We start from the raw sequence: 27453 nt of genomic DNA, 5'->3' as shown, positions 1-27453 counted from the left end.
CTGAATGTAGGCGCCCCACATAAGCACCTATATTCAATAACTCAGCAATCTTTGAAAGTTTCCTAATATGAGAAGATTAAGCAAGCAGGAAAATAAATGGAAGGAGAAGAAGGCAAGGGTAAGTAGCCTACTCTAATAAATGTGGAGAAGGGAGCAAGAGGGCCTATAGATCATCAACTGGAGATTCTTGAAGGATGAACAGACCCAGGGAAGTGAGAGAAGACATTATCAATAATGTAATAATTTCCCTGAAGCTCCTCTTAAAGCCTCCAGAAGCCCATAACATTACTCTTCCTGATTTTAAGATAATTTCATTCTAAGAATGATATTGTAGTGTTTGATAATGCTGATTTGCTCCTGCTATCATGTCATTTTGGAAAGGAACACATTTCATATTTGTAAGGAAACTAAAGTATAAATTCCATTTCAACAAGAGTCAAATTTGATAGTTGTTACATGACAACCTTGTACAGCTAAGCACAGGAAGTACTTAGTTGGGTTCCCATGTGGACATCTGTAACATATTCTACTCTGTCATTGAAGAAACAACCACTACAATCAAGAGTACAGTATTTTCTACCACCACACCAGCTACAACCACAGCTGAAGAGACCACAAGCAAGGCAACTTCCACCAGTACAGTTGCGGAAAGCACTTCACAAGTAACAACCATGAAAACAACTGAACTGATAACGTCAACTCAGACTACAAGCAGTGCACCAGCAACCACAAACCCTACAAGCACACCTACACAATTAAGTACATCTCCCAATATAGTTCCAACTACAGCAATCAGTACAGCATCAACTACCCAAAGTTCCACAGCTGCAACTGCAGGAACAACCTCCCAAAAGATAACAAGCAGTGCACCAACAACCTCAACATCAACTGAAAGCACTACGCAGTTGACAAGTACATTGCCCACAACCTCTCCAACTACTACACCAACAGCCACCACCACAGCAAGCAGTACAGCAAGCTCTACAGAGAGTTCTACCACTACAACTGCAGGGACAACCACACCTCAGCCAACCAGCATTTCATCAGCAACCACAACCCCTGCAAGCACAACTACACAATTAAGTACATCACCCTCTACTGTTCCAACTACAGTCACAAGCACAGCAATCAGTACAGCAACATCTGCTCAGAGTTCCACAGCTACAACTGCAGGAACAACCTCCCAAAAGATAACAAGTAGTGCACCAACAACCTCAACAGCAACTGAAAGCACAACTACGCAGTTGACAAGTACATCGCCCACAACCTCTCCAATTGCTACACCAAGAGCCACCACCACAGCAAGCTCTACACAGAGTTCTACCACTACAACTGCAGGGACAACCACATCTCAGCCAACCAGCAGTTCAACAGGAACCACAACCCCTGCAAGCACAACTACACAATTAAGTACATCACCCTCTACTGTTCCAACTACAGTCACAAGCACAGCAATCAGTACAGCAACATCTGCTCAGAGTTCCACAGCTACAACTGCAGGAACAACCTCCCAAAAGATAACAAGTAGTGCACCAACAACCTCAACAGCAACTGAAAGGACAACTACGCAGTTGACAAGTACATCGCCCACAACCTCTCCAACTGCAACACCTACAGCCACAACCACAGCAAGCAGAACAACAAGCTCTACAGAGAGTTCTACCACTACAACTACAGGGACAACCACACCTGAGCCAACCAGCAGTTCATCAGCAACCACAACCCCTGCGAACACAACTACACAATTAAGTCCATCAGTCTCTACTGTTCCAACTACAGTCACAAGCACAGCAATCAGTACAGCAACAACTGCTCAGAGTTCCACAGCTACAACTGCAGGAACAACCTCCCAAAAGATAACAAGCAGTGCACCAACAACCTCAACATCAACTGAAAGCACAACTACGCAGTTGACAAGTACATCGCCCACAACCTCTCCAACTGCTACACCAACAGCCATCACCACAGCAAGCAGTACAGCAAGCTCTACAGAGAGTTCTACCACTACAACTGCAGGGACAACCACACCTCAGCCAACCAGCAGTTCATCAGCAACCACAAACCCTGCGAGCACAACTACACAATTAAGTTCATCAGCCTCTACTGTTCCAACTACAGTCACAAGCACAGCAATCAGCACAGCAACAACTTCTCAGATTTCCACAGCTACAACTGCAGGAACAACCTCCCAAAAGATAACAAGTAGTGCACCAACAACCTCAAAAGCAACTGAAAGCACAACTACGCAGTTGACAAATACATCACCCACAATCTCTCCAACTGCTACACCTACAGCCACCACCATAGCAAGCAGTACAGCAAGCTCTACAGAGAGTTCTACCACTACAACTGCAGGGACAACCACACCTCAGACAACCAGCAGTTCATCAGCAACCACAACCCCTGCGAGCACAACTACACAATTAAGTTCATCAGCCTCTACTGTTCCAACTACAGTCACAAGCACAGCAATCAGTACAGCAACAACTGCTCAGAGTTCCACAGCTACAACTGCAGGAACAACCTCCCAAAAGATAACAAGTAGTGCACCAACAACCTCAACAGCAACTGAAAGCACAACTACGCAGTTGACAAGTACATCGCCCACAACCTCTCCAACTACTACACCAACAGCCACCACCACTAGCAAGCAGTACAGCAAGCTCTACAGAGAGTTCTACCACTACAACTGCAGGGACAACCACATCCTCAGCCAACAGCAGTTCATCAGCAACCACAACCCCTGCAAGCACAACTACACAATTAAGTACATCACCCTCTACTGTTCCAACTACAGTCACAAGCACAGCAATCAGTACAGCAACAACTGCTCAGAGTTCCACAGCTACAACTGCAGGAACAAACCTCCCAAAAGATAACAAGTAGTGCACCAACAACCTCAACAGCAACTGAAAGCACAACTACGCAGTTGACAAGTACATCGCCCACAACCTCTCCAACTGACTACACCTAACAGCCACCACCACGCAAGCAGTACAGCAAGCTCTACAGAGATTTCTACCACAACAACTGCAGGGAAAACCACACCTCAGCCAACCAGCAGTTCATCAGCAACCACAACCCCTGCGAGCACAACTATACAATTAAGTTCATCAGCCTCTACTGTTCCAACTACAGTCACAAGCACAGCAATCAGTACAACAAATGCTCAGAGTTCCACAGCTACAACTGCAGGAACAACCTCCCAAAAGATAACAAGTAGTGCACCAACAACCTCAACAGCAACTGAAAGCACAACTACGCAGTTGACAAGTACATCGCCCACAACCTCTCCAACTGCTACACCAACAGCCACCACCACAGCAAGCAGTACAGCAAGCTCTACAGAGAGTTCTACCACTACAACTGCAGGGACAACCACATCTCAGCCAACCAGCAGTTCAATCAGCAACCACAACCCCTGCAAGCACAACTACACAATTAGGTACATCAGCCTCTACTGTTCCAACTACAGTCACAAGCACAGCAATCAGTACAGCAACAACTGCTCAGAGTTCCACAGCTACAACTGAAGGAACTACCTCCCAAAAGATAACAAGTAGTGCACCAACAACCTCAACAGCAACTGAAAGCACAACTACGCAGTTGACAAGTACATCGCCCACAACCTCTCCCACTGCTACACCAACAGCCATCACCACAGCAAGCAGTACAGCAAGCTCTACAGAGACTTCTACCACTACAACTGCAGGGACAACCACACCTCAGCCAAACAGCAGTTCATCAGCAACCACAACCCCTGCGAGCACAACTACACAATTAAGTTCATCAGCCTCTACTGTTCCAACTACAGTCACAAGCACAGCAATCAGTACAGCAACAACTGCTCAGAGTTCCACAGCTACAACTGCAGGAACAACCTCCCAAAAGATAACAAGTAGTGCACCAACAACCTCAACAGCAACTGAAAGCACAACTACGCAGTTGACAAGTACATCACCCACAACCTCTCCAACTGCTACACCTACAGCCACCACCACAGCAAGCAGTACAGCAAGCTCTACAGAGAGTTCTACCACTACAACTGCAGGGACAACCACACCTCAGCCAACCAGCATTTCATCAGCAACCACAACCCCTACGAGCACAACTACACAATTAAGTTCATCAGCCTCTACTGTTCCAACTACAGTCACAAGCACAGCAATCAGTACAGCATCAACTGCCCAGAGTTCCACAGCTACAACTGCAGGAACAACCTCCCAAAAGATAACAAGCAGTGCACCAACAAGCTCAACAGCAACTGAAAGCACTACGCAGTTGACAAGTACATCGCCCACAACCTCTCCAACTACTACACCAACAGCCACCACCACAGCAAGCAGTACAGCAAGCTCTACAGAGAGTTCTACCACTACAACTGCAGGGACAACCACTCCACAGCCAACTAGCAGTTCATCAGCAACCACAACCCCTGCAAGTACAACTACACAATTAAGTACATCACCCTCTACTGTTCCAACTACAGTCACAAGCACAGCAATCAGTACAGCAACAACTGCCCAGAGTTCCACAGCTACAACTGCAGGAACAACCTCCCTAAAGATAACAAGTATTGCACCAACAACCTCAACAGCAACTGAAAGCACAACTACGCAGTTGACAAGTACATCGCCCACAACCTCTCCAACTGCTACACCTACAGCCACCACCACAGCAAGCAGTACAGCAAGCTCTACAGAGAGTTCTACCACTACAACTGCAGGGACAACCACACCTCAGCCAACCAGCAGTTCAATCAGCAACCACAACCCCTGCAAGCACAACTACACAATTAAGTTACATCACCCTCTACTGTTCCAACTACAGTCACAAGCACAGCAATCAGTACAGCAACAACTGCTCAGAGTTCCACAGCTACAACTGCAGGAACAACCTCCCAAAAGATAACAAGTAGTGCACCAACAACCTCAACAGCAACTGAAAGCACAACTACGCAGTTGACAAGTACATCGCCCACAACCTCTCCAACTGCTACACCAACAGCCACCACCACTAGCAAGCAGTACAGCAAGCTCTACAGAGAGTTCTACCACTACAACTGCAGGAAAAACCACACCTCAGCCAACTAGCAGTTCATCAGCAACCACAACCCCTGCGAGCACAACTACACAATTAAGTTCATCACCCTCTACTGTTCCAACTACAGTCACAAGCACAGCAATCAGTACAGCAACAACTGCTCAGAGTTCCACAGCTACAACTGCAGGAACAACCTCCCAAAAGATAACAAGTAGTGCACCAACAACCTCAACAGCAACTGAAAGCACAACTACGCAGTTGACAAGTACATCACCCACAACCTCTCCAACTGCTACACCTACAGCCACCACCACAGCAAGCAGTACAGCAAGCTCTACAGAGAGTTCTACCACTACAACTGCAGGGACAACCACACCTCAGACAACCAGCAGTTCAATCAGCAACCACAACCCCTGCGAGCACAACTACACAATTAAGTTCATCAGCCCTCTACTGTTCCAACTACAGTCACAAGCACAGCAATCAGTACAGCAACTACTGCCCAGAGTTCCACAGCTACAACTGCAGGAACAACCTCCCTAAAGATAACAAGTATTGCACCAACAACCTCAACAGCAACTGAAAGCACAACTACGCAGTTGACAAGTACATCGCCCACAACCTCTCCAACTACTACACAAAAAGCCACCACCACAGCAAGCAGTACAGCAAGCTCTACAGAGATTTCTACCACTACAACTGCAGGGACAACCACACCTCAGCCAACCAGCAGTTCATCAGCAACCACAACCCCTGCGAGCACAACTACACAATTAAGTTCATCAGCCTCTACTGTTCCAACTACAGTCACAAGCACAGCAATCAGTACAGCAACAACTGCTCAGAGTTCCACAGCTACAACTGCAGGAACAACCTCCCAAAAGATAACAAGTAGTGCACCAACAACCTCAACAGCAACCAAAAGCACAACTACGCAGTTGACAAGTACATCGCCCACAACCTCTCCAACTGCTACACCAACAGCCACCACCACAGCAAGCAGTACAGCAAGCTCTACAGAGAGTTCTACCACTACAACTGCAGGGACAACCACATCTAAGCCAACCAGCAGTTCATCAGCAACCACAACCCCTGCAAGCACAACTACACAATTAAGTACATCACCCTCTACTGTTCCAACTACAGTCACAAGCACAGCAATCAGTACAGCAACAACTGCTCAGAGTTCCACAGCTACAACTGCAGGAACAACCTCCCAAAAGATAACAAGTAGTGCACCAACAACCTCAACAGCAACTGAAAGCACAACTACGCAGTTGACAAGTACATCGCCCACAACCTCTCCAACTACTACACCAACAGCCACCACCACAGCAAGCAGGTACAGCAAGCTCTACAGAGAGTTCTACCACTACAACTGCAGGGACAACCACACCTCAGCCAACCAGCAGTTCATCAGCAACCACAACCCCTGCAAGCACAACTACACAATTAAGTACATCAGCCTCTACTGTTCCAACTACAGTCACAAGCACAGCAATCAGTACAGCAACAACTGCTCAGAGTTCCACAGCTACAACTGCAGGAACAACCTCCCAAAAGATAACAAGTAGTGCACCAACAACCTCAACAGCAACTGAAAGCACAACTACGCAGTTGACAAGTACATCGCCCACAACCTCTCCAACTGCTACACCAACAGCCACCACCACAGCAAGCAGTACAGCAAGCTCTACAGAGAGTTCTACCACTACAACTGCAGGGACAACCACACCTCAGCCAACCAGCAGTTCATCAGCAACCACAACCCCTGCGAGCACAACTACACAATTAAGTTCATCAGCCTCTACTGTTCCAACTACAGTCACAAGCACAGCAATCAGTACAGCAACAACTGCTCAGAGTTCCACAGCTACAACTGCAGGAACAACCTCCCAAAAGATAACAAGTAGTGCACCAACAACCTCAACAGCAACTGAAAGCACAACTACGCAGTTGACAAGTACATCGCCCACAACCTCTCCAACTGCTACACCAACAGCCACCACCACAGCAAGCAGTACAGCAAGCTCTACACAGAGTTCTACCACTACAACTGCAGGGACAACCACATCTCAGCCAACCAGCAGTTCAACAGCAACCACAACCCCTGCAAGCACAACTACACAATTAAGGTACATCACCCTCTACTGTTCCAACTACAGTCACAAGCACAGCAATCAGTACAGCAACAACTGCTCAGAGTTCCACAGCTACAACTGCAGGAACAACCTCCCAAAAGATAACAAGTAGTGCACCAACAACCTCAACAGCAACTGAAAGCACAACTACGCAGTTGACAAGTACATCGCCCACAACCTCTCCCACTGCTACACCAACAGCCATCACCACAGCAAGCAGTACAGCAAGCTCTACAGAGAGTTCTACCACTACAACTGCAGGAACAACCACACCTCAGCCAACTAGCAGTTCATCAGCAACCACAACCCCTGCGAGCACAACTACACAATTAAGTTCATCAGCCTCTACTGTTCCAACTACAGTCACAAGCACAGCAATCAGTACAGCAACAACTGCTCAGAGTTCCACAGCTAAAACTGCAGGAACAACCTCCCAAAAGATAACAAGTAGTGCACCAACAACCTCAACAGCAACTGAAAGCACAACTACGCAGTTGACAAGTACATCACCCACAACCTCTCCAACTGCTACACCTACAGCCACCACCATAGCAAGCAGTACAGCAAGCTCTACAGAGAGTTCTACCACTACAACTGCAGGGACAACCACACCTCAGACAACCAGCAGTTCATCAGCAACCACAACCCCTGCGAGCACAACTACACAATTAAGTTCATCAGTCTCTACTGTTCCAACTACAGTCACAAGCACAACAATCAGTACAGCAACAACTGCTCAGAGTTCCACAGCTACAACTGAAGGAACTACCTCCCAAAAGATAACAAGTATTGCACCAACAACCTCAACAGCAACTGAAAGCACAACTACGCAGTTGACAAGTACATCGCCCACAACCTCTCCAACTACTACACCAACAGCCACCACCACAGCAAGCAGTACAGCAAGCTCTACAGAGATTTCTACCACAACAACTGCAGGGACAACCACACCTCAGCCAACCAGCAGTTCATCAGCAACCACAACCCCTGCGAGCACAACTACACAATTAAGTTCATCAGCCTCTACTGTTCCAACTACAGTCACAAGCACAGCAATCAGTACAGCAATCAACTGCTCAGAGTTCCACAGCTACAACTGCAGGAACAACCTCCCAAAAGATAACAAGCTAGTGCACCAACACCTCAACAGCAACTGAAAGCACATACGCAGTTGACAAGTACATCGCCCACAACCTCTCCAACTGCTACACCAACAGCCACCACCACAGCAAGCAGTACAGCAAGCTCTACACAGAGTTCTACCACTACAACTGCAGGGACAACCACACCTACAGCCAACCAGCAGTTCATCAGCAACCACAACCCCTGCAAGCACAACTACACAATTAAGTACATCACCCTCTACTGTTCCAACTACAGTCACAAGCACAGCAATCAGTACAGCAACAACTGCTCAGAGTTCCACAGCTACAACTGCAGGAACAACCTCCCAAAAGATAACAAGTAGTGCACCAACAACCTCAACAGCAACTGAAAGCACAACTACGCAGTTGACAAGTACATCGCCCACAACCTCTCCAACTGCTACACAAACAGCCACCACCACAGCAAGCAGTACAGCAAGCTCTACACAGAGTTCTACCACTACAACTGCAGGGACAACCACACCTCAGCCAACCAGCAGTTCATCAGCAACCACAACCCCTGCAAGCACAACTACACAATTAAGTACATCACCCTCTACTGTTCCAACTACAGTCACAAGCACAGCAATCAGTACAGCAACAACTGCTCAGAGTTCCACAGCTACAACTGCAGGAACAACCTCCCAAAAGATAACAAGTAGTGCACCAACAACCTCAACAACAACTGAAAGCACAACTACGCAGTTGACAAGTACATCGCCCACAACCTCTCCAACTACTACACCAACAGCCACTCACCACAGCAAGCAGTACAGCAAGCTCTACAGAGAGTTCTACCACTACAACTGCAGGGACAAACCACACCTCAGCCAACCAGCAGTTCAATCAGGAACCACAACCCCTGCAGAGCACAACTACACAATTACGTACATCAGCCTCTACTGTTCCAACTACAGTCACAAGCACAGCAATCAGTACAGCAACAACTGCTCAGAGTTCCACAGCTACAACTGCAGGAACACCTCCCAAAAGATAACAAGTAGTGCACCAACAACCTCAACAGCAACTGAAAGCACAACTACGCAGTTGACAAGTACATCAGCCCACAACCTCTCCAACTGCTACAACCTACAGCCACCACCACAGCAAGCAGTACAGCAAGCTCTACACAGAGTTCTACCACTACAATCTGCAGGGACAACCACATCTCAGCCAACCAGCAGTTCAAACAGGCAACCACAACCCCTGCGAGCACAACTACACAATTAAGTTCATCAGTCCTCTACTGTTCCAACTACAGTCACAAGCACAGCAATCAGTACAGCAACAACTGCTCAGAGTTCCACAGCTACAACTGCAGGAAACTACCTCCCTAAAAGAGAACAAGTAGTGCACCAACAACCTCAACAGCAACTGAAAGCACAACTACGCAGTTGACAAGTACATCGCCCACAACCTCTCCAACTGCTACACCAACAGCCACCCACCACAGCAAGCAGTACAGCAAGCTCTACAGAGAGTTCTACCACTACAACTGCAGGGACAACCACATCTCAGCCAACCAGCAGTTCATACAGGAACCACAACCCCTGCGAGCACAACTACACAATTAAGTACATCACCCTCTACTGTTCCAACTACAGTCACAAGCACAGCAATCAGTACAGCAATAACTGCTCAGAGTTCCACAGCTACAACTGCAGGAACAACCTCCCAAAAGATAACAAGTAGTGCACCAACAACCTCAACAGCAACTGAAAGCACAACTACGCAGTTGACAAGTACATCACCCACAACCTCTCCAACTGCTACACCTACAGCCACCACCATAGCAAGCAGTACAGCAAGCTCTACAGAGAGTTCTACCACTACAACTGCAGGGACAACCACACCTCAGCCAACCAGGAGTTCATCAGCAACCACAACCCCTGCGAGCACAACTATACAATTAAGTTCATCAGCCACTACTGTTCCAACTACAGTCACAAGCACAGCAATCAGCACAGCAACAACTGCTCAGAGTTCCACAGCTACAACTGCAGGAACAACCTCCCAAAAGATAACAAGCAGTGCACCAACAAGCTCAACATCAACTGACAGCACTACGCAGTTGACAAGTACATTGCCCACAACCTCTCCAACTACTACACCAACAGCCACCCACCACAGCAAGCAGTACAGCAAGCTCTACAGAGAGTTCTACCACTACAACTGCAGGGACAACCACACCACAGCCAACTAGCAGTTCATCAGCAACCACAACCCCTGCAAGTACAACTACACAATTAAGTACATCACCCTCTACTGTTCTAACTACAGTCACAAGCACAACAATCAGTACAGCAACAACTGCTCAGAGTTCCACTGCTACAACTGCAGGAACAACCTCCCAAAAGATAACAAGTAGTGCACCAACAACCTCAACAGCAACTGAAAGCACAACTACGCAGTTGACAAGTACATCGCCCACAACTTCTCCAAGTGCTACACCAACAGCCACCACCACAGCAAGCAATACAGCAGCTCTACACAGAGTTCTACCACTACAACTGCAGGGACAACCACATCTCAGCCAACCAGCAGTTCAACAGCAACCACAACCCCTGCAAGCACAACTACACAATTAAGTACATCACCCTCTACTGTTCCAACTACAGTCACAAGCACAGCAATCAGTACAGCAACATCTGCTCAGAGTTCCACAGCTACAACTGCAGGAACAACCTCCCAAAAGATAACAAGTAGTGCACCAACAACCTCAACAGCAACTGAAAGCACAACTACGCAGTTGACAAGTACATCGCCCACAACCTCTCGAACTACTACACAAACAGCCCATCCACCACAGCAAGCAGTACAGCAAGCTTCTACAGAGAGTTCTAACCACTACAACTGCAAGGACAACCACACCTCAGCCAACCAGCAGTTCATCAGCAACCACAACCCCTGCGAGCACAACTACACAATTAAGTTCATCAGCCTCTACTGTTCCAACTACAGTCACAAGCACAGCAATCAGTACAGCAACAACTGCTCAGAGTTCCACAGCTACAACTGCAGGAACAACCTCCCAAAGATAACAAGTAGTGCACCAACAACCTCAACAGCAACCGAAAGCACAACTACGCAGTTGACAAGTACATCACCCACAACCTCTCCAACTGCTACACCTAACAGCCACCACCTAGCAAGCAGTACAGCAAGCTCTACAGAGAGTTCTACCACTACAACTGCAGGGACAACCACACCTCAGCCAACCAGGAGTTCATCAGCAACCACAACCCCTGCGAGCACAACTATACAATTAAGTTCATCAGCCACTACTGTTCCAACTACAGTCACAAGCACAGCAATCAGCACAGCAACAACTGCTCAGAGTTCCACAGCTACAACTGCAGGAACAACCTCCCAAAAGATAACAAGTAGTGTACCAACAACCTCAACAGCAACCAAAAGCACAACTACGCAGTTGACAAGTACATCGCCCACAACCTCTCCAACTGCTACACCAACAGCCACCACCACAGCAAGCAGTACAGCAAGCTCTACACAGAGTTCTACCACTACAACTGCAGGGACAACCACACCTCAGCCAACCAGCATTTCATCAGCAACAACATCCCCTACGAGCACAACTACACAATTAAGTTCATCAGCCTCTACTGTTCCAAATACAGTCACAAGCACAGCAATCAGTACAGCAACAACTGCTCAGAGCTCCACAGCTACAACTGCAGGAACAACCTCCCAAAAGATAACAAGTAGTGCACCAACAACCTCAACAGCAACTGAAAGCACAACTATGCAGTTGATAAGTACATCGCCCACAACCTCTCCAACTACTACACCAACAGTCACAACTTTAACAAGACCTACTAACCCTTCTACAGCATCTGTAAGCTCAATGATTCCATCAACAACAAGTAAGAAAAGCCATTGTTTAACTCTGCATGTATGCTATGACTATGGAATAAATTGTCTTGAAAATTCATCAGCTTGGCCCACGGATAGTCTGTGTGTATGAATGAGCACTTGATTTCCACTTCCCAGATACTGAAGGAGGCCTATGTCCTTTATTAAGAAAAAGTAGAAGAAAATATATTTTGCGTTTGAATACTTTTTATGATGGTAGCTTTAGTGTTCTGGTTCAGCTGACATGGGGTCAGTGAAAAAGTTGTAGTAACTTTGGTGTCTGGTTGTTAATATGATGACATATCAGTGTTTCCGCACTGTATCCTGCATTCTCAACAAATGGAACTGTTTTTTTTATATTCATCATAAGTTTGAATTAGTTTGAGATGCATATACTGGTGAACTCCTGATGGAAACTCATTGTTATGTTTGTTGAAAAGTGTGAACCCTGGGCCGAGGTGAGAAATGTCTCCATGCACAGGGAGGAGCCCAGTGAGCCTCACCATCGGTAGGTGTGGTCTCAGTGGTCTAGGACAGAGCTGTAAGAAAGAGTCTTTATTATGCAGAAAAGGAAAGCAGAGCCCGCAGAGCGGGAGCTGTAATAAAGTTCAGTTCTGAGCTGAGGGATAAACCCCCGATGTCACAATCGGGGGTTTATCCCTCAGCCCACGGCCCTCAGCCCACGGCCCTCAGCCCACGGAGCGCACCCCGCTCCATGGGCCACTGAGCGGGGTGCGCCAGACAGTTTCTTCAGAAGTGTAGCAATACCTCAGACATACAGATGTGGTAGTGTCCCGCATTGCGGGGTACGCCGTGGATGACTGTTCTGTGGAGATGATGAGAAGATAGTCTGAGATCCAGAAACCCAGAATGTGATCCTGTAGATGGTGCGGTAATAACCTGCAGGGCAGGGTTTACCGGAATGAGTTCTACTGGGGAGAATACGGCACAGGGTACACAGCAGAGAATCCCACAATAGTTCAGGTATCGTTGAAGAATGTAGTCGTGTGCTCACAAGAGGTAGTTGTAGGCCTTGAGTTCTTGTACAGCTTGCAATGTGTGCAAGAAAAGCAAGAAACCCATCCAATGCGACTTCCACATCACATGCTGAACAGAAATTAAAGTGCAATATCCTACTTCCCATAATATTGCCAGTGATTGAGGGTCACGGACAGACAGATGAATGGACCAGATCTCCCTGTATTAGAAACCTAATAACTGAATTAAATGAATGAGATGCAGTCTCCAAAGTGAACTGAATGTCATGTAAATTAATAAAAAGGTAGTTGCAAGAAAAAAAAATATCATTTGGTAAAAATACTCTAGAAACATGATAAATTAAAAAAAGGTCATTCCTGTTTGGCTTTCTTTTTACAACATGACATCTACATTCTCTTGATTTCTTCAGATCAAAATATTTATTCATTTATTTATTTCAGGTATAGTAACTGAAGAACTCATTAACCCAGTAACGAACAGTCCACTTGGAGGAAAACCAAACTCCACAACTCCACAGAGCACTGCTCCAACTACAGCACCACTCACAAGTACCAGGACCACTAGTGCAGGTAAGTAGTACAGTCGTACAGCAAAGGCAATCACGATAGTGGTTCCTGGATTCATTCCCTGCTCGCTCAGTAAGAGAGCAGTGCAGAGAGCCTCAAGGGAAAGTCTCACCTGAGATCCTCTGGGTTCTCACCAACTACATTTATTGAACTGGATGGCTGCAGCGTACGTGAAATCACATTGTAAAATAAAGACAGAGAGAAAACCACAGGAATATATGTCATAGTATGGAAAGGGAAAACTAGAACAGGCAGGCCTAGAAAAGTATAAAGAACCTCAAAACACTAGGAAGTGAGATGGTGCTCGGTAAGAATTTCTTCCTCTAAGGTAAAAGATATTTATTGAATACCGGGAGAGTAATTTGGAATTGCATAATTACTATCTAGATTCCATATTTAGCTGATGAGTGGCTGTAAACTTTCTAAGAGGCAGATCTAGTTACATAACACAGAACACGATATTTAAAATGTATACTGTGCCTAATTTAAGAGCTAGGCACCTATACATTTGAATGTTTAAATCTGCCATGTCTGAGCATTTTAATTTTGGTGCCTTAAAAGTGGGCGAAGCCAGGGCCTTGCCCAGAGCAGGAGAATGAACTTAGGGATGCAGCACTGATTCCCTAATTTAGGTACCTAAGGTTAGGTTCTCCCTAAATTTAGTTACCTAAAGTTATACCAATCTAACATTACATGTCTCTCGTTAAGGTTGGGCCTATGGTGAAATAAGTTTTCTAGGCCCCTAAAGTCTCTGAATGTAGGCGCCCCACATAAGCACCTATATTCAATAACTCAGCAATCTTTGAAAGTTTCTAATATGAGAAGATTAAGGAAGCAGGAAAATAAATGGAAGGAGAAGAAGGCAAGGGTAAGTAGCCTACTCTAATAAATGTGGAGAAGGGAACGAGAGGGCCTATAGATCATCAACTGGAGATTCTTGAAGGATGAACAGACCCAGGGAAGTGAGAGAAGACATTATCAATAATGTAATAATTTCCCAGAAGCTCCTCTTAAAGCCTCCACAAGCCCATAACATTACTCTTCCTGATTTTAAGATAAATTCATTCTAAGAATGATATTGCAGTGTTTGATAATGCTGATTTGCTCCTGCTATCATGTCATTTTGGAAAGGAACACATTTCATATTTGTAAGGAAACTAAAGTATAAATTGCATTTCAACAAGAATCAAATTTGATAGTTGTTACATGACAACCTTGTACAGCTAAGCACAGGAAGTACTTAGTTGGGTTCCCATGTGGACATCTGTAACATATTCTACTCTGTCATTGAAGAAACAACCACTACAATCAAGAGTACAGTATTTTCGACCACCACACCAGCTACAACCACAGCTGAAGAGACCACAAGCAAGGCAACTTCCACCAGTACAGCTGCGGAAAGCACTTCACAAGTAACAACCATGAAAACAACTGAACTGATAACGTCAACTCAGACTACAACCAGTGCACCAGCAACCACAAACCCTACAAGCACACCTACACAATTAAGTACATCTCCCAATATAGTTACAACTACAGCAATAAGTACAGCATCAACTGCCCAAAGTTCCACAGCTGCAACTGCAGGAACAACCTCCCAAAAGATAACAAGCAGTGCACCAACAAGCTCAACATCAACTGAAAGCACAACTACGCAGTTGACAAGTACATCGCCCACAACCTCTCCAACTGCAACACCTACAGCCACAACCACAGCAAGCAGAACAGCAAGCTCTACAGAGAGTTCTACCTCTACAACTACAGGGACAACCACACCTCAGCCAACCAGCAGTTCATCAGCAACCACAACCCCTGCGAACACAACTACACAATTAAGTCCATCAGTCTCTACTGTTCCAACTACAGTCACAAGCACAGCAATCAGTACAGCAACAACTGCTCAGAGTTCCACAGCTACAACTGCAGGAACAACCTCCCAAAAGATAACAAGTAGTGCACCAACAACCTCAACAGCAACTGAAAGGACAACTACGCAGTTGACAAGTACATCGCCCACAACCTCTCCAACTGCAACACCTACAGCCACAACCACAGCAAGCAGAACAACAAGCTCTACAGAGAGTTCTACCACTACAACTACAGGGACAACCACACCTCAGCCAACCAGCAGTTCATCAGCAACCACAACCCCTGCGAACACAACTACACAATTAAGTCCATCAGTCTCTACTGTTCCAACTACAGTCACAAGCACAGCAATCAGTACAGCAACAACTGCTCAGAGTTCCACAGCTACAACTGCAGGAACAACCTCCCAAAAGATAACAAGCAGTGCACCAAGAACCTCAACATCAACTGAAAGCACAACTACGCAGTTGACAAGTACATCGCCCACAACCTCTCCAACTGCTACACCAACAGCCATCACCACAGCAAGCAGTACAGCAAGCTCTACAGAGAGTTCTACCACTACAACTGCAGGGACAACCACACCTCAGCCAACCAGCAGTTCATCAGCAACCACAACACCTGCGAGCACAACTACACAATTAAGTTCATCAGCCTCTACTGTTCCAACTACAGTCACAAGCACAGCAATCAGCACAGCAACAACTGCTCAGAGTTCCACAGCTACAACTGAAGGAACTACCTCCCAAAAGATAACAAGTATTGCACCAACAACCTCAAAAGCAACTGAAAGCACAACTACGCAGTTGAGAAGTACATCGCCCACAACCTCTCCAACTACTACACAAAAAGCCACCACCACAGCAAGCAGTACAGCAAGCTCTACAGAGAGTTCTACCACTACAACTGCAGGGACAACCACACCTCGGCCAACTAGCAGTTCATCAGCAACCACAACCCCTGCAAGCACAACTACACAATTAAGTACTTCACCCTCTACTGTTCCAACTACAGTCACAAGCACAGCAATCAGTACAGCAACAAATGCTCAGAGTTCCACAGCTACAACTGCAGGAACAACCTCCCAAAAGATAACCAGTAGTGCACCAACAACCTCAACAGCAACCAAAAGCACAACTACGCAGTTGACAAGTACATCGCCCACAACCTCTCCAACTGCTACACCAACAGCCACGACCACAGCAAGCAGTAAAGCAAGCTCTACACAGAGTTCTACCACTACAACTGCAGGGACAACCACATCTCAGCCAACCAGCATTTCAACAGCAACCACAACCCCTGCAAGCACAACTACACAATTAGGTACATCACCCTCTACTGTTCCAACTACAGTCACAAGCACAGCAATCAGTACAGCAACAACTGCTCAGAGTTCCACAGCTACAACTGCAGGAACTACCTCCCAAAAGATAACAAGTAGTGCACCAACAACCTCAACAGCAACTGAAAGCACAACTACGCAGTTGACAAGTACATCGCCCACAACCTCTCCCACTGCTACACCAACAGCCATCACCACAGCAAGCAGTACAGCAAGCTCTACAGAGACTTCTACCACTACAACTGCAGGGACAACCACACCTCAGCCAACTAGCAGTTCATCAGCAACCACAACCCCTGCGAGCACAACTACACAATTAAGTTCATCAGCCTCTACTGTTCCAACTACAGTCACAAGCACAGCAATCAGTACAGCAACAACTGCTCAGAGTTCCACAGCTACAACTGCAGGAACAACCTCCCAAAATATAACAAGTAGTGCACCAACAACCTCAACAGCAACTGAAAGCACAACTACGCAGTTGACAAGTACATCACCCACAACCTCTCCAACTGCTACACCTACAGCCACCACCATAGCAAGCAGTACAGCAAGCTCTACAGAGAGTTCTACCACTACAACTGCAGGGACAACCACACCTCAGACAACCAGCAGTTCATCAGCAACCACAACCCCTGCGAGCACAACTACACAATTAAGTTCATCAGTCTCTACTGTTCCAACTACAGTCACAAGCACAACAATCAGCACAGCAACAACTGCTCAGAGTTCCACAGCTACAACTGAAGGAACTACCTCCCAAAAGATAACAAGTATTGCACCAACAACCTCAACAGCAACTGAAAGCACAACTACGCAGTTGAGAAGTACATCGCCCACAAACTCTCCAACTACTACACAAAAAGCCACCACCACAGCAAGCAGTACAGCAAGCTCTACAGAGATTTCTACCACAACAACTGCAGGGACAACCACACCTCAGCCAACCAGCAGTTCATCAGCAACCACAACCCCTGCGAGCACAACTATACAATTAAGTTCATCAGCCTCTACTGTTCCAACTACAGTCACAAGCACAGCAATCAGTACAGCAACAACTGCTCAGAGTTCCACAGCTACAACTGCAGGAACAACCTCCAAAAAGAGAACAAGTAGTGCACCAGCAACCTCAACAGCAACTGAAAGCACAACTACGCAGTTGACAAGTACATCGCCCACAACCTCTCGAACTACTACACAAAAGCCACCTCCACCACAGCAAGCAGTACAGCAAGTTCTACAGAGAGTTCTACCACAACAACTGCAGGGACAACCACCCCTCAGCCAACCAGCATTTCATCAGCAACCACAACCCCTGCGAGCACAACTACACAATTAAGTTCATCACCCTCTACTGTTCCAACTACAGTCACAAGCACAGCAATCAGTACAGCAACAACTGCTCAGAGTTCCACAGCTACAACTGCAGGAACAACCTCCCAAAAGATAACAAGTAGTGCACCAACAACCTCAACAGCAACTGAAAGCAACTACGCAGTTGACAAGTACATCGCCCACAACCTCTCCAACTGCTACACCAACAGCCACCACCACAGCAAGCAGTACAGCAAGCTCTACAGAGAGTTCTACCACTACAACTGCAGGACAACCACACCTCAGCCAACCAGCATTTCATCAGCAACCACAACCCCTACGAGCACAACTACACAATTAAGTACTTCAGCCCTCTAATGTTCCTAACTACAGTCACAAGCACAGCAATCAGTACAGCATCAACTGCTCAGAGTTCCACAGCTACAACTGCAGGAAACTACCGCCCAAAAGATAACCAGTAGTGCACCAACAAGCTCAACATCAACCTGAAAGCACACTAGGCAGTTGACAAGTACATCGCCCACAACCTCTCCAACTGCAACACCTAACAGCCACCACCACAGCAAGCAGTACAGCAAGCTCTACACGAGAGTTACTACCACTACAACTGCAGGGACAACCACATCTCAGCCAACCAGCATTTCAACAGCAACCACAACCCCTGCAAGCACAACTACACAATTAGGTACATCAGCCTCTACTGTTCCAACTACAGTCACAAGCACAGCAATCAGTACAGCAACAACTGCTCAGAGTTCCACAGCTACAACTGCAGGAACAACCTCCCAAAAGATAACAAGTAGTGCACCAACAACCTCAACAGCAACTGAAAGCACAACTACGCAGTTGACAAGTACATCACCCACAACCTCTCCACTGCTACACCAACAGCCACTCACCACAGCAAGCAGTACAGCAAGCTCTACAGAGAGTTCTACCACTACAACTGCAGGGAAAACCACACCTCAGCCAACCTAGCAGTTCATCAGCAACCACAAGCCCCTGCGAGCACAACTACACAATTAAGTTCATCAGTCTCTACTGTTCCAACTACAGTCACAAGCACAGCAATCAGTACAGCAACAACTGCTCAGAGTTCCACAGCTACAACTGAAGGAACTACCTCCCAAAAGATAACAAGTATTGCACCAACAACCTCAACAGCAACTGAAAGCACAACTACGCAGTTGACAAGTACATCGCCCACAACCTCTCCAACTGCTACACCAACAGCCACCACCACAGCAAGCAGTACAGCAAGCTCTACAGAGAGTTCTACCACTACAACTGCAGGGACAACCACCCCTCAGCCAACCAGCAGTTCATCAGCAACCACAACCCCTGCAAGCACAACTACACAATTAAGTACATCACCCTCTACTCTTCCAACTAAAGTCACAAGCACAGCAATCAGTACAGCAACAACTGCTCAGAGTTCCACAGCTACAACTGCAGGAACAACCTCCCAAAAGAGAACAAGTAGTGCACCAACAACCTCAACAGCAACTGAAAGCACAACTACGCAGTTGACAAGTACATCGCCCACAACCTCTCGAACTACTACACAAAAAGCCACCTCCACCACAGCAAGCAGTACAGCAAGTTCTACAGAGAGTTCTACCACAACAACTGCAGGGACAACCACCCCTCAGCCAACCAGCAGTTCATCAGCAACCACAACCCCTGCGAGCACAACTACACAATTAAGTTCATCAGCCTCTACTGTTCCAACTACAGTCACAAGCACAGCAATCAGTACAGCATCAACTGCCCAGAGTTCCACAGCTACAACTGCAGGAACAACCTCCCAAAAGATAACAAGTAGTGCACCAACAAGCTCAACATCAACTGAAAGCACTACGCAGTTGACAAGTACATCGCCCACAACCTCTCCAACTGCAACACCTACAGCCACCACCACAGCAAGCAGGACAGCAAGCTCTACAGAGAGTACTACCACTACAACTGCAGGGACAACCACACCTCAGCCAACCAGCAGTTCATCAGCAACCAGAACCCCTGCGAGCACAACTACACAATTAAGTTCATCAGCCTCTACTGTTCCAACTACAGTCACAAGCACAGCAATCAGTACAGCAACAACTGGTCAGAGTTCCACAGCTACAACTGCAGGAACAACCTCCCAAAAGAGAACAAGTAGTGCACCAAAAACCTCAACAGCAACTGAAAGCACAACTACGCAGTTGACAAGTACATCGCCCACAACCTCTCGAACTACTACACAAAAAGCCACCTCCACCACAGCAAGCAGTACAGCAAGTTCTACAGAGAGTTCTACCACAACAACTGCAGGGACAACCACACCTCAGCCAACCAGCAGTTCATCAGCAACCACAGCCCCTGCGAGCACAACTACACAATTAAGTTCATCAGCCTCTACTGTTCCAACTACAGTCACAAGCACAGGAATCAGTACAGCAACAACTGCTCAGAGTTCCACAGCTACAACTGCAGGAATAACCTCCCAAAAGATAACAAGTAGTGCACTAACAACATCAACAGCAACCAAAAGCACAACTACGCAGTTGACAAGTACATCGCCCACAACCTCTCCAACTGCTACACCAACAGCCACCACAACAGCAAGCTCTACACAGAGTTCTACCACTACAACTGCAGGGACAACCACATCTCAGCCAACCAGCGGTTCAACAGCAACCACAACCCCTGCAAGCACAACTACACAATTAAGTACATCACCCTCTACTTTTCCAACTAAAGTCACAAGCACAGCAATCAGTACAGCAACAACTGCTCAGAGTTCCACAGCTACAACTGCAGGAACAACCTCCCAAAAGAGAACAAGTAGTGCACCAACAACCTCAACAGCAACTGAAAGCACAACTACGCAGTTGACAAGTACATCGCCCACAACCTCTCGAACTACTACACAAAAAGCCACCTCCACCACAGCAAGCAGTACAGCAAGTTCTACAGAGAGTTCTACCACAACAACTGCAGGGACAACCACCCCTCAGCCAACCAGCAGTTCATCAGCAACCACAACCCCTGCGAGCACAACTACACAATTAAGTTCATCAGCCTCTACTGTTCCAACTACAGTCACAAGCACAGCAATCAGTAGAGCAACAACTGCTCAGAGTTCCACAGCTACAACTGCAGGAACAACCTCCCAAAAGATATCAAGTAGTGCACCAACAACCTCAACAGCAACCAAAAGCACAACTACGCAGTTGACAAGTACATCGCCCACAACCTCTCCAACTGCTACACCAACAGCCACCAAAACAACAAGCTCTACACAGAGTTCTACCACTACAACTGCAGGGACAACCACATCTCAGCCAACCAGCGGTTCAACAGCAACCACAACCCCTGCAAGCACAACTACACAATTAAGTACATCACCCTCTACTCTTCCAACTAAAGTCACAAGCACAGCAATCAGTACAGCAACAACTGCTCAGAGTTCCACAGCTACAACTGCAGGAACAACCTCCCAAAAGATAACAAGTAGTGCACTAACAACCTCAACAGCAACTGAAAGCACATCTACGCAGTTGACAAGTACATCGCCCACAACCTCTCCAACTACTACACAAAAAGCCACCACCACAGCAAGCAGTACAGCAAGCTCTACAGAGAGTTCTACCACTACAACTGCAGGGACAACCACACCTCAGCCAACCAGCAGTTCATCAGCAACCACAACCCCTGTGAGCACAACTACACAATTAAGTTCATCAGCCTCTACTGTTCCAACTACAGTCACAAGAACAGCAATCAGTACCGCAACAACTGCTCAGAGTTCCACAGCTACAACTGCAGGAACAACCTCCCAAAAGATAACAAGTAGTGGACCAACAACCTTAACAGCAACCAAAAGCACAACTACGCAGTTGAGAAGTACATCGCCCACAACCTCTCCAACTGCTACACCAACAGCCACCACCACAGCAAGCAGTACAGCAAGCTCTACAGAGAGTTCTACCACTACAACTGCAGGGACAACCACACCTCAGCCAACCAGCATTTCATCAGCAACGACAACCCCTACGAGCACAACTACACAATTAAGTTCATCAGCCTCTACTGTTCCAAATACAGTCACAAGCACAGGAATCAGTACAGCAACAACTGCTCAGAGCTCTACAGCTACAACTGCAGGAACAACCTCCCAAAAGATAACAAGTAGTGCACCAACAACCTCAACAGCAACTGAAAGCACCACTACGCAGTTGATAAGTACATCGCCCACAACCTCTCCAACTACTACACCAACAGTTACAACTTTAACAAGAACTACTAACCCTTCTACAGCATCTGTAAGCTCAATGATGCCATCAACAACAAGTAAGAAAAGCCATTGTTTAACTCTGCATGTATGCTATGACTATGGAATAAATTGTCTTGAAAATTCATGAGCTTGGCCCACGGATAGTCTGTGTGTATGAATGAGCACTTGATTTCCACTTCCCAGATACTGAAGGAGGCCTATGTCCTTTATTAAGAAAGAGTAGAAGAAAATATATTTTGCGTTTGAATACTTTTTATGATGGTAGCTTTAGTGTTCTGGTTCAGCTGACATGGGGTCAGTGAAAAAGTTGTAGTAACTTTGGTGTCTGGTTGTTAATATGATGACATATCAGTGTTTCCGCACTGTATCCTGCATTCTCAACAAATGGAACTGTTTTTTTGATATTCATCATAAGTTTGAATTAGTTTGAGATGCATATATTGGTGAACTCCTGATGGAAACTCATTGTTATGTTTGTTGTAAAAGTGTGAACCCTGGGCCGAGGTGAGAGGTGTCTCCATGCACAGGGAGGAGCCCAGTGAGCCTCACCATCGGTAGGTGTGGTCTCAGTGGTCTAGGACAGAGCTGTAAGAAAGAGTCTTTATTATGCAGAAAAGGAAAGCAGAGCCCGCAGAGCGGGAGCTGTAATAAAGTTCAGTTCTGAGCTGAGGGATAAACCTCCGATAGTCACAATCGGGGGTTTATCGCTCAGCCCACGGCCCTCAGCCCACGGCCCTCAGCCCACGGAGCGCACTCCGCTCCATGGGCCACGGAGCGGGGTGCGCCAGACAGTTTCTTCAGAAGTGTAGCAATACCTCAGACATACAGATGTGGTAGTGTCCCGCATTGCGGGGTATGCCGTGGATGACTGTTCTGTGGAGATGATGAGAAGATAGTCTGAGATCCAGAAACCCAGAATGTGATCCTGTAGATGGTGCGGTAATAACCTGCAGGGCAGGGTTTACCGGAATGAGTTCTACTGGGGAGAATACGGCACAGGGTACACAGCAGAGAATCCCACAATAGTTCAGGTATCGTTGAAGAATGTAGTCGTGTGCTCACAAGAGGTAGTTGTAGGCCTTGAGTTCTTGTACAGCTTGCAATGTGTGCAAGAAAAGCAAGAAACCCATCCAATGCGACTTCCACATCACATGCTGAACAGAAATTAAAGTGCAATATCCTACTTCCCATAATATTGCCAGTGATCGAGGGTCACGGACAGACAGATGAATGGACCAGATCTCCCTGTATTAGAAACCTAATAACTGAATTAAATGAATGAGATGCAGTCTCCAAAGTGAACTGAATGTCTTGTAAATTAATAAAAAGGTAGTTGCAAAGAAAAAAAATATCATTTGGTAAAAAATACTCTAGAAACATGATAAATTTAAAAAAAGGTCATTCCTGTTTGGCTTTCTTTTTACAACATGACATCTACATTCTCTTGATTTCTTCAGATCAAAATATTTATTCATTTATTTATTTCAGGTATAGTAACTGAAGAACTCATTAACCCAGTAACGAACAGTCCACTTGGAGGAAAACCAAACTCCACAACTCCACAGAGCACTGCTCCAACTACAGCACCACTCACAAGTACCAGGACCACTAGTGCAGGTAAGTAGTACAGTCGTACAGCAAAGGCAATCACGATAGTGGTTCCTGGATTCATTCCCTGCTCGCTCAGTAAGAGAGCAGTGCAGAGAGCCTCAAGGGAAAGTCTCAACTGAGATCCTCTGGGTTCTCACCAACTACATTTATTGAACTGGATGGCTGCAGCGTACGTGAAATCACATTGTAAAATAAATACAGAGAGAAAACCACAGGAATATATGTCATAGTATGGAAAGGGAAAACTAGAACAGGCAGGCCTAGAAAAGTATAAAGAACCTCGAAACACTAGGATGTGAGATGGTGCTCGGTAAGAATTTCTTCCTCTAAGGTAAAAGATATTTATTGAATACCGGGAGAGTAATTTGGAATTGCATAATTACTATCTAGATTCCATATTTAGCTGATGAGTGGCTGTAAACTTACTAAGAGGCAGATCTAGTTACATAACACAGAACACGATATTTAAAATGTATACTGTGCCTAATTTAAGAGCTAGGCACCTATACTTTTGAATGTTTAAATCTGCCATGTCTGAGCATTTTAATTTTGGTGCCCTAAAAGTGGGCGAAGCCAGGGCCTTGCCCAGAGCAGGAGAATGAACTTAGGGATGCAGCACTGATTCCCTAATTTAGGTACCTAAGGTTAGGTTCTCCCTTTACACTCCCTAAATTTAGTTACCTAAAGTTATACCAATCCAACATTACATGCCTCTTGTTAAGGTTGGGCCTATGGTGAAATAAGTTTTCTAGGCCCCTAAAGTCTCTGAATGTAGGCGCCCCACATAAGCACCTATATTCAATAACTCAGCAATCTTTGAAAGTTTCTAATATGAGAAGATTAAGGAAGCAGGAAAATAAATGGAAGGAGAAGAAGGCAGGGGTAAGTAGCCTACTCTAATAAATGTGGAGAAGGGAGCGAGAGGGCCTATAGATCATCAACTGGAGATTCTTGAAGGATGAACAGACCCAGGGAAGTGAGAGAAGACATTATCAATAATGTAATAATTTCCCTGAAGCTCCTCTTAAAGCCTCCACAAGCCCATAACATTACTCTTCCTGATTTTAAGATAAATTCATTCTAAGAATGATATTGCAGTGTTTGATAATGCTGATTTGCTCCTGCTATCATGTCATTTTGGAAAGGAACATATTTCATATTTGTAAGGAAACTAAAGTAGAAATTCCATTTCAACAAGAGTCAAATTTGATAGTTGTTACATGACAACCTTGTACAGCTAAGCACAGGAAGTACTTAGTTGGGTTCCCATGTGGACATCTGTAACATATTCTACTCTGTCATTGAAGAAACAACCACTACAATCAAGAGTACAGTATTTTCTACCTCCACACCAGCTACAACCACAGCTGAAGAGACCACAAGCAAGGCAATTTCTGCCAGTACAGCTGCGGAAAGCACTTCACAAGTAACAACCATGAAAACAACTGAATTGATAATGTCAGCTCAGACTACAAGCAGTGCACTAGTAACAACCACTGCTTCAGAACCTAGAATTAGCACATTAATGACTTTAACCAAAGAAACCACTTATCAGCCTAGCATCATACCAACAACCACAACCAGAGCTACTGAAAATACCGCAGGCACAGCTGCCTCCACAACATCAGTACAGACCACAAATAGTATAGTGTCTACCACCAGAGCACCTACAAGCACTAACTCAATAGTCACAACTACAGCATTTAATACTGTTCCAATAACAAAACCAATAGCCACAATCATATCAAGCACTACAGCAACACCTGCTCAGAGTTCCACAGGCACAACTGTAGGCATAATCTCAGCACAGGGAACAAGCACACCAGCAGCTACAACAGTCCCTAAAAGCATAACCAGAGAACTGATAAGCACATCAGTAACTACTGTCTCATCATTCACATCAACAGCAAGCACTACAGCGACAGGTGCTTCAAATACTACCTGGAAAATGGCAGGCACAACTACCCCAAAACATTCAAATAGTGCACCAACAACCTTACCACATGAAAGTACAACTACACAAATGATAAGTACATTACCCACAACTGTTCCAACTGCTACACCATCAGTCTCAATCACGGCTAGCTCTACAACACCTGCTCAGACTTCCACAGCTACAACTGCAGGGCCAACCTCCCAAAAATCAACAAGCAGTACACCAGCAACCACAACAGAAACTAAAAGCACAACTACACAATTCATAACTTATTCATCCACTATTGTTCCCACTTCAATGCTAACAGGCACAATCACAGCAAGCACTACAGCAACAGTTCATCAGAGTTCCACAGGCACAACTATAGGAATAACCTCAGCACAGGCAACAAGCACACCAGCTACAACAACAGTCCCTAAAAGCACAACCAAAGAACTAATAAGCACATCAGCAACTACTGTTTCATCACCCATATCCATAGCAAGCACTATAGTGACAGGTGTTCCAAGTACCACAGGGACAAATGCAGGTACAACCTCCTCACAGCCAACAATCAGTGCACAAACAACAACCACACTACCTGAAACCACAACTACACAATTGATAAGTACATCAACCAGAACTATTCCCACTACAACACCAACAACCACAACCAAAGCAAGTATTACAGCAACACCTTTACAGAGTTCCACAGCTACAACTGCAGGTAAAAACACACCTCAGCCAACAAACAATGCATATGCAACAACCACAGCACCTGAAAGCACAACTACACAATTAAGTACATCAACAAATACAGTTCCAGCTACTACACCAACATTCACAACCTTAACCAGTAGTACAGCAACAACCGCTCAGAGTTCCACAGCTACAACTGCAGGAACTACCTCCCAAAAGATAACAAGTAGTGCACCAGCAACCACAACAGCAACTCAAAGCACAACTTCGCAGTTGATAAGTACATCATCCACAACCACTCCAACTGCAACACCAACAGCCCCAACCACAGCAAGTATTACAGCAACACCTTTGCAGAGTTCCACAGCTACAACTGCAGGAACAACCACCCCTCAGCCAAGAAGAAGTGCACAAGCAACAACCACAGCACCTGAAAGCACAACTACACAGTTAAGTACATCACTCAAAACTCCAACTATTACACTAACAGTCACAACTATACCTAGCAGTAGAGTATCAACTGCTACAACTGCAGGAACAATCTCTGAAGAAACAACAAGGAGTGCATCAGTAACCACATCAGCACTTGCAAAGACAACTTCACAACTGAGAAGTACATCACGTACAACTTCTCCA

The 27453-nt window shown here is 45.9% G+C and overlaps 1 protein-coding gene across 14 annotated transcripts in view; it reads left to right on the top strand.

Moving 5' to 3' along the window:
- The window catches only part of MUC16 (mucin 16, cell surface associated), a 161524-nt gene that overhangs the window by 17278 nt on the left and 116793 nt on the right, over nt 1-27453 (top strand). For all 14 annotated transcript variants that reach the window (XM_029610950.1, XM_029610960.1, XM_029610949.1 and 11 more), the window contains 2 exons: nt 13642-13770; nt 24081-24209. In XM_029610950.1, coding sequence (XP_029466810.1) covers nt 13642-13770; nt 24081-24209 — 258 coding nt within the window. The remainder of the gene's footprint in view (nt 1-13641; nt 13771-24080; nt 24210-27453) is intronic.

This window comes from Rhinatrema bivittatum, chromosome 8 (assembly GCF_901001135.1).
Source record: "Rhinatrema bivittatum chromosome 8, aRhiBiv1.1, whole genome shotgun sequence".
Taxonomy (NCBI): Eukaryota; Metazoa; Chordata; class Amphibia; order Gymnophiona; family Rhinatrematidae; genus Rhinatrema; species Rhinatrema bivittatum.
Note: the sequence above shows the minus strand (reverse complement) of the source record. Positions and strands in the feature narration are given on the sequence as shown.